This window comes from Tiliqua scincoides, chromosome 5 (genome assembly GCF_035046505.1).
Source record: "Tiliqua scincoides isolate rTilSci1 chromosome 5, rTilSci1.hap2, whole genome shotgun sequence".
Lineage (NCBI taxonomy): Eukaryota > Metazoa > Chordata > Lepidosauria > Squamata > Scincidae > Tiliqua > Tiliqua scincoides.
The window spans coordinates 82,379,702-82,394,248 of record NC_089825.1 but is presented as its reverse complement, the minus strand read 5'-3'; the positions used below and the strand labels follow the sequence as shown (position 1 = coordinate 82,394,248).

Here is a 14,547-nt window from a genome sequence, read left to right as displayed (position 1 = left end):
CCTAGACACCACTGCACATAAACTATTATTGGATGCAGTCAATATAGTCAGTCAAGAGTATAGTACTATAGTATGTTAGCTATGTAAAATCATTAGCCAATCATATATTGGCAGACATCTAATTCATATCTCCAATATCTGTGAATATCTGAATATTCATCCACAAAGGAAAACGTGGAGGATAACTTTTCACAGCAAATTCTAACTTGAATGGTAACAGAGACCTTCCAAGTCTTGTATACAACCCTTCTGTTAGAACAACCCCAAATAACATTTGCCTTTGACTCATCACTCACGCTTCTGACTCATATATAGATTGAGATTTGCTTGTAATCCCTTGATCCTTCTCTCAGTGCTGCAGGGTTCCAGATGCACATGGATGATACTGAACAGCAACCAAAAAAAAAACACAAACCTATCCTGGCTCGGCAAGGGTTAAATATGCTTCTCCCTCCCTTCCATTGTCACTATTGTTTCTCTGCTCTAAATTGTCTAGTTCTGTTTTTATTTAAAAAACCCATCACGGTTCTGTTATACATATTTGTGTGTAATGTAGGTTACGCATTAGGAAACTGAATTCTGTTTGTCTTTTTGCTCCTCCAGAGTTACAGTGAGCAATGCTAGCTCTACGCTGCGCTCATTCATTTTTTTCTATCTGCAACACTACCGTGATAGACAGTATTACATTTTAATGCTATTGCATAGTGCTGTTGTCATGAATGCTACCACATTTCCTTTCCTTTCACAGTGCCTCTTTTGCTATTTTTAACGTTGATTTTTATTTTTGATACATGAAAAGTTGGCCCCATCTGTGCTCTAATTAAGATAACCAAGGCTCAATTAGTCCTAAATATGCAGTCCCCAATGGAGTCCTTGTGCTTAGGGATTTGTGACCAAACCTCAGTATAAATAACCAGCCCCTTTCCCTTCAAGTTCAGAAGCAGTGGGTTGGAACTGCATGATCACATACCATGAATGGTTGCTTAAAACATGCTGCCTGGTGGCTTTCATTATACTCTGGACCTTAGTAGTATGTAGTGAACTGAATATTATCTTGTTCCTGCAACCACTCAGGAATCTGGAACCCCTCCTCAACTTGGGCAACCAAAAGAGGCTCCAGAATCCTAGGATACAAGAAGAGATCTGGATTAATCAAAGGGTGGAATAAAATTAATAAAACAGTAGAGTAAAATACATGAAATGCGCAGGACATCAATTACCTTATTTGGAAGCAGTTTCTTAAATTGTTGCAGCAATAATCTCTCCAATGTCAGATGACTCCAAAACCCAGGAAGATCCATCTTGAATCTGTGCCTCAGTTCCTCTTGTCTGTTTCATCTCTTCCCTCCTTTTCTTCCTTCCTTTTTCTTATCTTGCTCTCTCTTTTCTTAATATTATTGGTGGTTACGAGGCGATCTCATTGGACTGGATAATCCTTCACATTTAACATTTACAGTGATTTTTAAAACCAATAGAAACGTGTTCGTTTTTTTGAAATGAAAGACACCGAAGAAGCAAACAGGAAGACTAAGGAAACAATCAGGTAGAATGGTCTTACATGCTATCTTTTTAGAGGAAAAAAGATGGCCACCTTTTTGTGACTATAATTTATACATGTGTATGTTCTGGTTCTAACATAAAAATATAGCATTCCATTACAAAAAAAAAAGTGATGTCATTTCTATGGGATTTTGGATTGTACTGATCTCCTCATGTTTATGACGTGTCTCTCCAACCCTCGCCCTCCCCCAGAAGACGGCTTGCTTAAAGTCAAGGGTGAATATGCTGAAAAGGAAGATGGTGGTTTGAATCCGGGACCAATGGAAACTCGAAGAGAGCCTGGGATCCTTTATAACTGCCAGAGAGAGTATGGAGAGTATGACAGCATCGAGCTTGAGAGACATTCTGGGCCATATGACCTCATCAGGCCTACTAGTGGAAAGATGAGTTGTGACATCTGTGGATTGGCCTGCGTCAGCCTCAACGTTTTGATGGTTCACAAACGCAGCCACACTGGTAATTACTTTTTGGGTAGCCCAAGGCAAAGTTCATGTTGAAAGCATTTGATCTGAGGATGTTCCAGTGACCAGTAAAGGCCCAGTAAAATGTATCAACTGTTACACTAACAACCTGACGTGTGGGGAGGCCAAGGTGACAATGAGGCAGGGCAGGACATTTCCTATCAGGAAGTATGGCCAGAACAGTAATTTATGCAGAGAAGCACAGGAAATGGGCTCCTCCAAGTCTGAATAGTTATTACTCTTACATAGTGAAAGTAAACTCTACTGAGAAAAAGATTGAAGTGTGCCTCAACTATCAGAAATTGGGGAAATACTACTCTAGGTTTTTTTTTCCCCTTAGCTCCGTGAGGTCACCCTATAGTTCCTTCTTAGTGCTAGAGCTGAGTAGTTCCCACTAGTAGAAACCCTACCTGATCCCTCATGTCCCATTCGGGCAGAACCAGTTGTATGTGGGTTGGGGATTGTTTTAGCAAAGAAAATTCGCTGCCCGAACAATAGCCATTAAATGCCTTTTCCTCCTCTTCTGCTTGTTGCTTTGAAGGTGAGCGTCCTTTCCAGTGTAACCAGTGCGGGGCCTCCTTTACTCAAAAGGGCAACCTTCTCCGCCATGTTAAACTTCACACCGGGGAAAAACCATTCAAATGCCACCTTTGCAGCTATGCCTGTCAAAGGAGAGATGCACTCACTGGTCACTTAAGGACACATTCGGGTAAGTGGCTTCAAAAACATCACTGTTTTTCCCTGACTGAACAGTCTGTTCCTTCAGACTCTTCTCTTTTGTTTCCTTTCCAAGCCTGTTACCATCCTATGGTGATGAGTAATTCTTTTTTCACCCAGATATTGCGTGAGATTCAGATAACCACATGAACTATCAAACTGCTGATGCAAGGTGTTCCACCTATACTAGGGACAATGATTATGCAAACTCATTTTGCTTTGGTGTAAACAAAGAGCATTGATGGCTAGTCATGGCAACCAATCCCTATTGTATGGTGCTTGCGGGGGGGGGGGGTGAAGCTTCTGATGCTGGTTACTTGAGCTGCTGTGATGGCATTGAATGTTCATGAATTCTCTGTATTGGCAACCTTCAGTCTCGAAAGACTATGGTATCGCGCTCTGAAAGGTGGTTCTGGCACAGCATCTAGTGTGGCTGAAAAGGCCAATCCGGGAGTGACAATCCTTTCCACACCGAGAGCAAGTGCAGTCTGTCCCTGGTCTGTCTCCCTGGCTATGGGCCTTCCTTCTTTGCCTCTTAGCCTCAGACTGTTGGCCAAGTGTCTCTTCAAACTGGGAAAGGCCATGCTGCACAGCCTGCCTCCAAGTGGGCCGCTCAGAGGCCAGGGTTTCCCACCTGTTGAGGTCCATTCCTAAGGCCTTCAGATCCCTCTTGCAGATGTCCTTGTATCGCAGCTGTGGTCTACCTGTAGGGCGCTTTCCTTGCACGAGTTCTCCATAGAGGAGATCCTTTTATATAGCACTATCTGTGAACATTTGAGCCTCACAGGGAACAAAGCGATTGGACTGTTTGCAGTCTAGCTCCTGTACGAAAAGTGAAGGTTGTCAGTCTGGCTGAAATTAAAATCTTGTACAGGCACTTGAATGAGAAGAAGCTGGGAGGAGCGGACAGGAGAAGTTTGGAAGACTAAACATGCATAGGATTGTGCTGCAGGAGATATGCAGAGCAGAGGTGTCTTGAGGTCACCCACTGCACCAATGATGTCACCCCTGTGACCCCTCCCCTTCTAGTCTTGCTCTGGCCCCTTCTCTCACGAGGGCTTGCTTTCCATACCAGCCACTTGCTGCAGCACTCCCAGGCACACTGCAGTGCCTCTGATGTTGCCTCCTCCAGTGGGGTCACTTGGTGCAGTCCACACCCCCTCCACTCAGCTAGTGATGCTGGTGATACTGAGTGATATTCTTCGAAATGGACTCACTTGGTAATCGAAAGTACTTCTTGTAGCACTACAGTGTGGGGGTGGAATGTAAATTTCTCAGCTGGCTATCTGGGATTTTCCCAGCCCTTAGTGCAAATTTGATCTGGCTTGCACTTGCTCTGGAGATAAACAATGCCAAGCTTCTAAGTGCTCCGCTTGTTAGGGAGGACTATAAAATGATTATTAGCGACAACATACCCACTTTTACTTTACATTTATTCCTATCCGTACATTTGTTTAATTGTTATATTGATGCTTGCTGTTTTTATTACTGTTTTTTTTTTTTAGACTGTGGTCTCTTTTCATGTCGAATTATTCTAGTCTTGTTATTGTGCTTGGATTTTTATTATGTTTTGTGAGCCTTCTCAGCTCAATGAGAGCTGGTGTAGCATAGTAATTAACAGCCCAATCCTACCTTCAAACCACCACTCCATAACATGCACCCGCTCCAACAGAGCATGTGCTGCATGCTGGTGGGGGAAGGAAGGATCAGATGGCCAGCAAGAGGTAAATAAAAAGCTTTTTTACTTCTCCTGGTGGGCTGGTTAAATTTTACCTGCATAAGTTAAAGAGGAGGGGTGGGTTGGAAAACTAGGGATAGGATCAGGCATGCACTTTTGCTGCTGAAATCCATTCCCTCCTGCCCACTTTCCACCCCAAACCTCCCCTTTCCTGCCCACAACCTGCCCCATCTGCTACCTTACCTGCTCCGGTGCAGCATGGGTGGGCTGCTGGCATGCATGGGGAACCTTTGGTCATTTCCACTGGCTGCTCTCCCTGCAGCAGGGCTGCCCAAACCCTGGCCCTGGAGCCCTCGGGGACTCCCAATCTGACCCTCAGGAAGTCCCCAGTCTCCAATGAGCCTCTGGCCCTCCGGAGACTTGCTGGAGCCAATGCTGGCCCGACACAACTGCTCTCAGTGTGAGGGCGACTGTTGGACCTCTCACGTGAGCTGTAGGATGAGGGCTCCCTCCACTTCTTGCTGTTTCACATCTGTGATGCAACAGTGGCATTGAAGGAAAGACCAGCCTTGCTTTGTGCAAGGCCTGTTATAGGCCTTGAGCTATTGCAAGACCTTCATTCATTCATATAAGTTCCATGTTTAATATATTCATTTATGTAAAGTTATTCAAATTTGAAATGTAAATTAATTCTTTTTTTCCTGACCCCCAACACAGTGTCAGAGAGATGATGTGGCCCTTCTGCCAAAAAGTTTGGACACCCCAGTCTACAGTGTAAATGATTTACAGTGGTGCCACACAGTTTATGAAAGCTGAACATGAGTTCTGCTCTTGTCATTTCATGAGAGGATTGGGCTGTAAGAAACTGAGCTGCAACTTTCTTTGGTTTGAATCTTGCCTCTCCTATGAATTCTCGCTATGAGAATGGCCTCGCTCTCAGCTGCAGCTCCCTTACCTTTCAGGGTTGTTGTAAGGATTCCAGCAAGATAATACATGAGAAGCAACTTTGTGCACTCAGAAGTGCTATACAAATGCTAAGTAGTAGTATTATTAAGCTGCCTTGAGGGTTTTTTTTTTAAATAATGGAAAGTATAGATATAAAAGTTCATATAAAACAAACCTATATAACATAATTGCCCCTTGGTTTACCTGCTTCTTCCTTCCAGTGGAGAAACCATTCAAGTGTGAATTCTGCGGACGGAGCTATAAGCAAAGAAGTTCCTTGGAAGAACACAAAGAGAGATGTCGAACCTACCTGCAGAATGCTGGCCTCAGCGAAGCTGGTGAGTTCCTCAAAATTAATTTGATGCAGAAAATTCCGAGTTAAATTGGAGTGCTGTCAGGAAGATACAGGAGCAGACTCCGATAAGGAATTATCTCCTTGTTGAGGATGGTGTGGTGTCTGTGAGGTTGCTCTTCCTCCACTCCCTGTCTAGTTCGCTTCTAAATCTGTTGCAATGGGTCCAAACTCCACTAGCCCCTGAAATGATAACTAGGGATCAGTGAAAACTGAGCCCATTTTCCTCTTTCAGCCATTTCAGATCCTGCCCTCTCCGCAGAGCAGTCATGAGGGGGAGGAGAGACTGAGATCCGAGAAAGTGTGCACCCATGGCGGTTTGGGTGTGTTTGGAGGGGGAGATGGGGATTTGTTCCAACCACCACTATTTCCCACTAGGATAGGGGTTCTCAGCCACAGTTGAGAAACTGTCTGCTACGCTGCAGACCCCCTCCCCACAAGTTTTGTGCCCTTGGTGCCATACATGGAGGTTAACATTTACAAATGGATACATTATTATTTAGCCGGCTTGCGCTTAAAATAAGTGCTGCACAAATAAATTACCATCATTCTCTGCCTGAATGTTCCCAGCTTTCAGGGTCAGCAAGAAATGAGAGAGATGGGAGAAAAGAAAGGGGAATATAAGTGTACAAAAATAATGCAGGTCTATAATGTGTAGGACATCACGCCTTCATAAAAGGATATCTAAAGAAATACAGTGTGTATAGATGAGTACATGAAACAAACGTTCCCCAAAATTCTCCTCTACACATTTTAATGTTAAATATTCTTCAGATTAAATTTAGGTGAGCCTGTAACAGCTATTATCTGTTTGTGCTTGTGGAGCTGACACCCGTGCTAGTAGACTGTTGTCCCACTGGGCATATTATAGAGTCATTCCCCTGGTGACTTGTGGCAAGTAAGGATTGCTCAGGGTGATTAAACAGAGACAACTTTGATACTGTAAGGCTGCAATCCTAACCACATTTTCCTGAGAGTAAGCCCCATTGAACAAAATAGGACTTACTTCTGAGTAGACCTGGTCAGGATTGTGCCCTAAGATAATTGCTTTTGAAGTACAGTATGGTTTGATTCTTGTATTTGCTGTTTCTGTAATAGCTGATTATATTTATTTTTAGTATTTGATATTTGGCGTGGAATGGTTGCAGTGTTTGATTATATTTGATCACTGGCATGCAATGATATGTTGTATTTAATAGTTTGCAGCTTATGGCATTTCATGTCTAATGACTGCCAAATCAAGACAATCAAAAGATTCAAAGACTGCAATCCTATGCACACGTTCCTGAAAGTAAGCCCCATTGAAGACCGTGGGACTGACGTCTTAGACAAGCATAGGATTGGGCTCTAACTAACAAATTCTAACAAAGCACAATCTTATGCATGTTTACTCAAAAGTCAGTCTCACTGTCTTCCATGGAGCTAACTCATAGGAAAGTATTTGTAAGTTTGCAGCCTTAGGCACTCAAAGTTCAAAAATTGGGTTGCGTAATCTCATTCCAAATTCCAACTTTCACCTTTGAAAGATGATGAATTTCAAGGGTGAATTTCACATATTCATATCAGCTCCAACGATTACAACTTGATCATGACTGAAATAATGGCATTACTGAAAGTATAAATTAATGACAATGCAGAATCTCATATATTGGTTTTGCATGTACCAAAAGATGGACAAAAATGCAGATTGCCATTAGTAGAGTGGGTGTACAGAATCTAGCTTGCCTGTTTGTGAGAGAGAGCAGGAGGGTTTTATATATTGCATGTGTTCTCTGAGAGGCTTCTGTTTGACAGCCTGATGACTCCTCTGGAATTTGTCACTAGTGAAAAGGTTAACACTTGTGACCACATGGCTGGGAAGGAAAAAAAGCCCTGCCACATCATTCAAATGTGGCTCCCATGCCTGATGAGAGATTCTAATCAGGTTATTAGCCTGTTGTCTTGTTCCGTGCTCCATTCCCATAGTGACCACATCATTTGGTGTGACAGGAAGCAATGCCGCTCATTCAGGTCTCACTTAGCAGTTCTGAGGTTTTGTTAACCATACCCTCTCTTTAAAAAAAATGTGAAGCTGTGGGCTTGGGGCGACAGAAGTCACATGCAGGGAGCAGCTCAATTGCTTCCCAAGGAGCCACGCCATCTTGATGTGGCTGGAACGGAAGATCAAAGGTTAGAGAGAGGAAAGAAAGAAAAATGGCCCATTAGGAGGCAAGGAATTAAGACCTCACCTTGTTCCCATTCTTAGCTGTCCAGCAGTACCCAGATCTTCCTGCACCTAGGCCTTATGTGAGGTTCCCTCCACTCCCACCGAACCAACCTTTTCACTTCCCTCACAGTATCTGTGTTCTAATCATCCCATGTCGCCTTCCCATTCTACAAATCACCAGTCCTTGAATATCATCTTAGTAATTGCTCAGTACTGGCTGAAAAGATATGGGTTTTTTTAAAAGGCTAATATTATCTGTACAAATTATTAGGATTTCAAACTTTAATTGCTTTGATTGGTAGATGAAAGTTTCGTTGGTTAATCAGTAGGGTCCTTTTTAATTATTGGAGCTGATAGTTAAAAACAGTCATGTATTTATCTGTGTAACACGCAAATGCGTTTTAATCAAAAACAGTGGTTCTCAAATTTTTCAGAAGCTCTAGAGCGGGGGTGGGGTCAAACATAAGGCCGCATGCTGCCTGTGGAAGCTTTTTATCCAACCCTCAGGCTCTCAGCTGCTGAGCAGTGCTGAGGTGTTACTGCTATAAGGACAGCCCACGTGAAAATTGGGCTCTCCCAAATCTTGAAATATGGTCAAGATTTGCTTATTTTCTCTTCTGTCATTTGCAGCTAATGAGTTCCGAAGTGAGAAAAGGTGCTTATTTTTGGTTATGACCTGTTTAATGACATCATTTCGTGCCTAATTATATCACTTCCGGCCCCCAGCATTCACCATGAATGCTGTTCAGCCCTTGGTATGAAACAAGTTTGACACCCCTGTCCTAGAGGCTGCTGCCTGATGTATAAATGCCAAGGGGTGCGGCTATAATAGTGATTGGGTAGCAGTGCTCCCCCCCAGTAGCAGTTTGTTTAACCCTTGATGCACATAGCCTAAACTGCCCTGTCAGTTTCACAAACCACCAAAAATTGAGTCATGGCTCACTAGTGGGTCCAAGACCCACAATTTGAGAACCACTCATCTAATAAATTCAATGGCTGATTAATTGCCTGCCATCGAACAACTTCAAATTCTTTAATCTTTGGACAGCCCTAAAAGTATGCATGCAGATACCCCCCCCCCCATTTCTTAGCTGTTCCATTTCTGTTTTGATAGTCTACAAAGGACAAATTGGGGGAAATACATTTGGTTGTATTTTTCAAGGTGTAGCAGACATATTTTGAAAACAGCAGAATGAATTAGCACGAAGAAATTAAAAAGGCTGGTCTGCAACTGATAGACTATAGGAGCAGGCTCAAAGGCAATTTAAGCTTCATGGGTGAAATGCGCTTGGAAAGTAGAAGTCAGTAATAAAGGGTGCTAGTTTCTTTTTAAGGCATATTCCTTTTTCTACAGAGAGGAGTTCTTTCCTTTTCCCCCATCTCACAGTTTTTTTCTGTTTCCTTCTGTTATAAATCAATCAGAAATTCTGGATCTTATTTGGAGAACCATTTCCCTGATCCAGCCAGCATAATTTCTGTGCTTGAACAATTTTGGGGGGACAGAAACATACTCTGAATGTATTCATTCAGAGATTTCGGCAGACAATTCCCACACACATCAAGCACTCATTTGCAGCCATAAGGGTTAGAACTTGCTTTTTAACTACCTCCTGGAAACTGACTTCAGCACCCACTACTACATTTGCTGTGTTTTTGGCGCTTCCACATATTCTCAGCGTAGGTATTGCCCTGTGCGTGGCGGCCTCCCTTTTCTCATCTGGGATAATGTCCTAAAAGTGAAACAGCCTCGGCAGTGATTAATAGCGTCCCCCGCCCGCCCCCTCATCCATTTTGACTCATTTTCGTAGTGTGATTTGGGAGAGGGGTGCTTTGATGCCTTCGGTTTCAAAATGCAGTGTACACTGAGAGCCAGCAAATTAAGTAACCTACCTGAGGTTCCTTTCTGTGACTAGTTTCAGTGCTGATTCAAATACGTCTGAGGCAAGTTTAAAATTGAGTTGTCAAAACAAGCGGAAGGGTTAACTTACGGTACTGCAGTTTTCATACACGGTGCTGTATTGTGTCTTGGTGGCTGATGCTGTATTTGTTTTTAAGAACAAATTTGCTTCACTATTGAGGGCTTTCCAAAGTCCGTCAGAGTCCGTCTCTGTAATCAAACATGACAGAGTTCTTGTGGCAGCCTCGGTGGTTGTCAGTGAAAACAGGGTGCTCGACTAAATGGACCTTTGGATAGATCCCAGCAGTGTCTTATGTTCTTAACCTAAAAGTGTACCTGCTTCAATTGCTTGCGTAGATAGAGGGTGCTGAAAGAAGGAAGATTAATCATAATTCAGATTACTGTAAAAAAAAGTGCAATGGGTTACTATCATTATTGTGCTGTGAAGCTATTTTATGCATGGAAATTAATAAAAAATATAAAGAAAGATGAACAAATTTGATAAGGCAGAAGCTTTCATGAGCCAGAGCACCTGACAGAGTGGGCTTCCACAGTAAATTCATTAATCTCTAAGGTACCATACAGCTCCTTGCTGTGTTTGTGTCACTCTGAGGTGCGTTCTAAGATGACATTTCTGTATGTGTGGGGCTATCACCAGGCCTTTCAGGGCCAACTGTTCTCTATAGTGTTGCCCTCCCAAGACATGCCCAACATTCCCTCTCCTCTTCATGTTACAGAAAGAAATCCATTAAAAACAAGCTAACTGTTCAAAAAGTTATCTGCTGTTACAAATTTCTGTATTAATAAGCTTCCAAGAGCCCGGAACCCCAGTTGAAAACTACTGAGCTAGATGACATTGGTACCTGGTTGAAAGTATCAGTGTTTGGCCTTTATTTGATGTATGATCAGACCCACTTATGGAATCTTAAGAATGTCCGCTGTTATTGAGGCCGCAATCCTAGGCACACTGAACTGGGAGCAAATCCTACTGAATGCAGTGGAGCTTATATCTGAGTAAACATGCACTGTAAAGACAATTGCACTGTAAACAAAGGAACACCGTAATAAGATTGTGTTGTTTTCTATCAGACTTGAGAGATGTAAACAGTGGAAAAGCATAGTCTTGATATTATGATGTAGATGATGTGGTTAGCTTAATATTATTTTTGGAAGCTGGTTGATAGGCCACGTCAACTATTTCTGCACTTTTTGGCATTGTTTGTATGCTTCCTTTACATGATTGTATGACGTTAGTAAGTCCTGTAAATCAGTAAATTAAAGTCCCTGACTTCTCATTTTCAAGTCCTTTGTGTCCTCCCTTTTATCTGAATGTAAATCCATGGGCCCACAACCTTTGCTCCTCCTGCTCTACGACCTTCATTGATTTCCATCAACTCTCTCTGTCCAACTGTGCTGCTCCTTTTTTCTGGAAACCTCCCAGGTCACTGACTCAGTGCCACCTCTCTCATTCTTCCAGTTCCCGCTCTCTGAAACCAGTGGCTCAACTCCTTAGTCTTCATACCCAAGTTGCAGATGAATAAGATCTTCTTTTCGACAGTGTGACCCAAGGCAGCCAGGGGGATGGCTGTGTGAATGATGCAGCCACAAGGGTGGGGCCAATTGTGGGGAACTTTTTTTTTTTCTCACTTGCATATTCTTCCTTTGATACTTTTGCTTCTCTCTTCCTTCCTTCCCGGTTGCCTCCCCCACTGTAATATACCGTACAGCATTTTTATTCCGAACCCCTCCAGGCCACTCTTTAGACCTTTTTCATTATATTGTTGCGTAATATACCATGAACCACGATGGTTCTGTACAATTTACTATAATAAAATAAATCACGCTAGACGTCCTTCATAGGGTGGGGAGATGTGGTGGGAGGGGAGAGAAAAGTCCAGGTTTGATCAGATGGTGTTTTCTCTTAAGCACATTCATGTTAGTACAATCAAAAGACAGAATGTTTCATTTTGAAGCTGTCTTTTAAGTGTGTCGGCCTGTCTGCAGGTGTCTTGCAGCCTTACTCAAAATCAAATGGAAAGTTGGGCGGGGGGGAGGGAGAGGGGGGGAGGGACAAGATCTCCCTCTGCTCAGCTACCAGGTCCAGATAGTTCATTATCATTAGCAAGAGGAAGTGTACAATCAAGATGTTAATTCTTTGAGGTTCTTTGTTTGAGTCTTAGAATTGCAAGGTTTGGATCTGTGGTATTTTGACCCCCAGCTTTGCTGACCACAGGGGTGAAGAAGAGGTATGAGAACCAAAGCGGGTTGGAGGGAGTGGGGGGGGGGCGACAACTATAGCAAGTTCCATTCAGCTGTCCTGAGTGAGCCGTTGTAGGCAACTAAATATTCTACCCTCCCTTGCTGCCTTTTTTTTGTATCTCTTCTGCCTGCATCTGATTTTTCCCTTTTCTGCTTTGAAATTTAGAGAGTGTGGAGGCAAGGCACGTCAAAACAGAGATGGGGACCGAACGGGCACTTGTGCTGGACCGCTTAGCAAGCAATGTCGCCAAACGGAAAAGTTCCATGCCCCAGAAATTTATTGGTAAGAAAGTTTTAAAAATGAAACTTCTTTTGGCTGCAGCCATAGGAAGGGCAGTACTGTACTTTTGCCTAGTTCTTCTGTGAGGGTTGATTTCAAAGCTCGCTTTTTGTCAGATGCAGGAATTAATTCTGCGTCACGTGCAGGAAATGGCATTTGTTCAGATCCAGAGCCCTGGGTGACCCTAAGCTATACACAAAGCCTGCCACCCCCCTCTCTTTTCAGTGGAGTGGGCAGCATTTTGCACAGTCCTTGGCAAATGCAGACCTGCCCCTTCTAGTGAAATGCACTGGGTAGCTCTTGACGGTGAGGGAATGAGCTGGTTTCAGTCTGGGTTCATGTTGGAGTCTCAGTGCCTGCAAGAACTTAGATTGATTACCATTAGATTAGATTGATTACCATTGAAATCAGTAGCACTTTTCCAAGTAGGTAGCTGAGATCCAGGAGACATATGGCAGAGCTATTGGGATGCATGCATATGGATCCCTATGGGGCAATGCATGGAATTCTGCATATATTACCCTATTGCAGTCTGTGTTTTACCATGCAGCAAATTTTATTGCAGATCTGCCTTTTGGAAATCTGTTTTTGTTTAGATTGTCAACCAATTACCAAATTGCTGCCTGCCTGCCCTTTAAAAAAATTGTTATCGTTAAATAATTATGAATCCAGATACTTCTACAGCCTGACAGCTCAATCCTATGCATGTCTAGTGAGATATAAGTCACATTACATTCAGTGGGGCTTACTTCCAGGTAATTTGGCATAGGATTGCAGCCTCAGTATAGATACCTTTTTAGAATGTGAAAGAAATTATGATATAACTTTTTATTTATTTCTTTATTAAGAAGATTTATACCCAACTTTTTGCCTGAATGATCCTCAAGGCAGCTTACAATGAACTGCTGTAATGAAAATTCAAACAAACACGCAGTTCAATGAACTCAGGGTACTGCTAATTGCTAGGAGGGAAAGGCAGCTTAATAATGTATTTTCTTTTTTATTCTGTGTTACAGTCAGATACTGGAATCAAAATTGTGTAAACAATAATAAGCAATTTTGCCCTTAACTCATAGACTTGCCTTTGACATTTGCTCTCACTGAATAAAAATGACCCCGGGTCAATCAATCAGCTGTAGCATTAACAAAATTAAAAGTTGCAACCCAGGAATTTTTTGAACATAGATTGCTGGATCAGGGCGATTGTGTGTAGGAGTGAAATGAAAAATTTATTATATTTATTAGCCAGTCTTCAGTCAAGGTTTTCAAAGAGGGATACAGTCACATATGCTAATTCCACATTAAAATGTGGAACACAGAAGTAGTTCAGAATTCCAAAATAAGTCCAACAAGATATAAAGGCTCTTGAGCAAATAAAAAATGTATTTATGTGTTGCTGAAAGGAACACTATAAATGTCAACAGGACTAAAGACTTTCCCAAGTTATTCAATGAATAATTAGAAATAATGTTAATATTTTCTTAGCATGAACACTTAGCATGAATACCAGCCGCATTTGTATTTTTAAATTAATAACATCTTTAAAATGATACTAGGATTATTACATCATGTTTCTATTAGTAGAGTTATCTTATGCAACTTATATCAAATTGCAGGTGGTAAGAGCAAATGAGAACACCCATGAAAGGCAACTGGAAAAACTAGCAAAGTTGCACAACTAGTTGGTTCATTACCTGTCTTTTATCTATTAAAATGTACATAGGTTTGCCTAATATGAAAACCTCAGATTAGGGCCTGTGAAAGAAATGTAAAAATTTAATCAATAAAAGTTTCCATTCAGTCTTAGAGGAAGAAAAGGGCCTTTTTAAATATTGACTCTTTCATTATTCCAGTAACAGAAGATCAAAAATAACTTTCATAAATTAAACTGGCATGCCCTTCACACTAAACCTCACCAGTTTCATTTGTGCCTTTATTTTATTTATTATCTGTGCTTTTACCAAGCTCTTGGAGCCACAAGGATCACCAAGCTGTAGTAGATTAATCTACCAATTTAAACTAATTAACACCAGACGTTGTTAACATATAAGGGGGTCATATAAATCTCCATGCAGCGTAGAACTTCATCTGTTGATTTCCTCAGATTGAATTGCTGTTCAAGGAACAGGCCAAACAGTATTTTTCCTGATCAGCTGGCAACTTTAGTTAAAGCTTGTTGCCCTAATGCAGGG

General features: G+C 42.1%; 1 protein-coding gene across 1 annotated transcript in view; it reads left to right on the top strand.

The window, feature by feature from the left end:
• Positions 1 to 1,949: 1,949 nt before the first annotated feature.
• The window catches only part of IKZF3 (IKAROS family zinc finger 3), a 28,215-nt gene continuing 15,617 nt past the window's right edge, over positions 1,950 to 14,547 (top strand). Inside the window, exons 1-4 of the mRNA XM_066627404.1 lie at positions 1,950 to 2,016; positions 2,563 to 2,730; positions 5,583 to 5,699; positions 12,242 to 12,358. Of these exons, the coding sequence (XP_066483501.1) occupies positions 1,992 to 2,016; positions 2,563 to 2,730; positions 5,583 to 5,699; positions 12,242 to 12,358 (427 nt within the window). The 5' untranslated portion in view covers positions 1,950 to 1,991. The remainder of the gene's footprint in view (positions 2,017 to 2,562; positions 2,731 to 5,582; positions 5,700 to 12,241; positions 12,359 to 14,547) is intronic.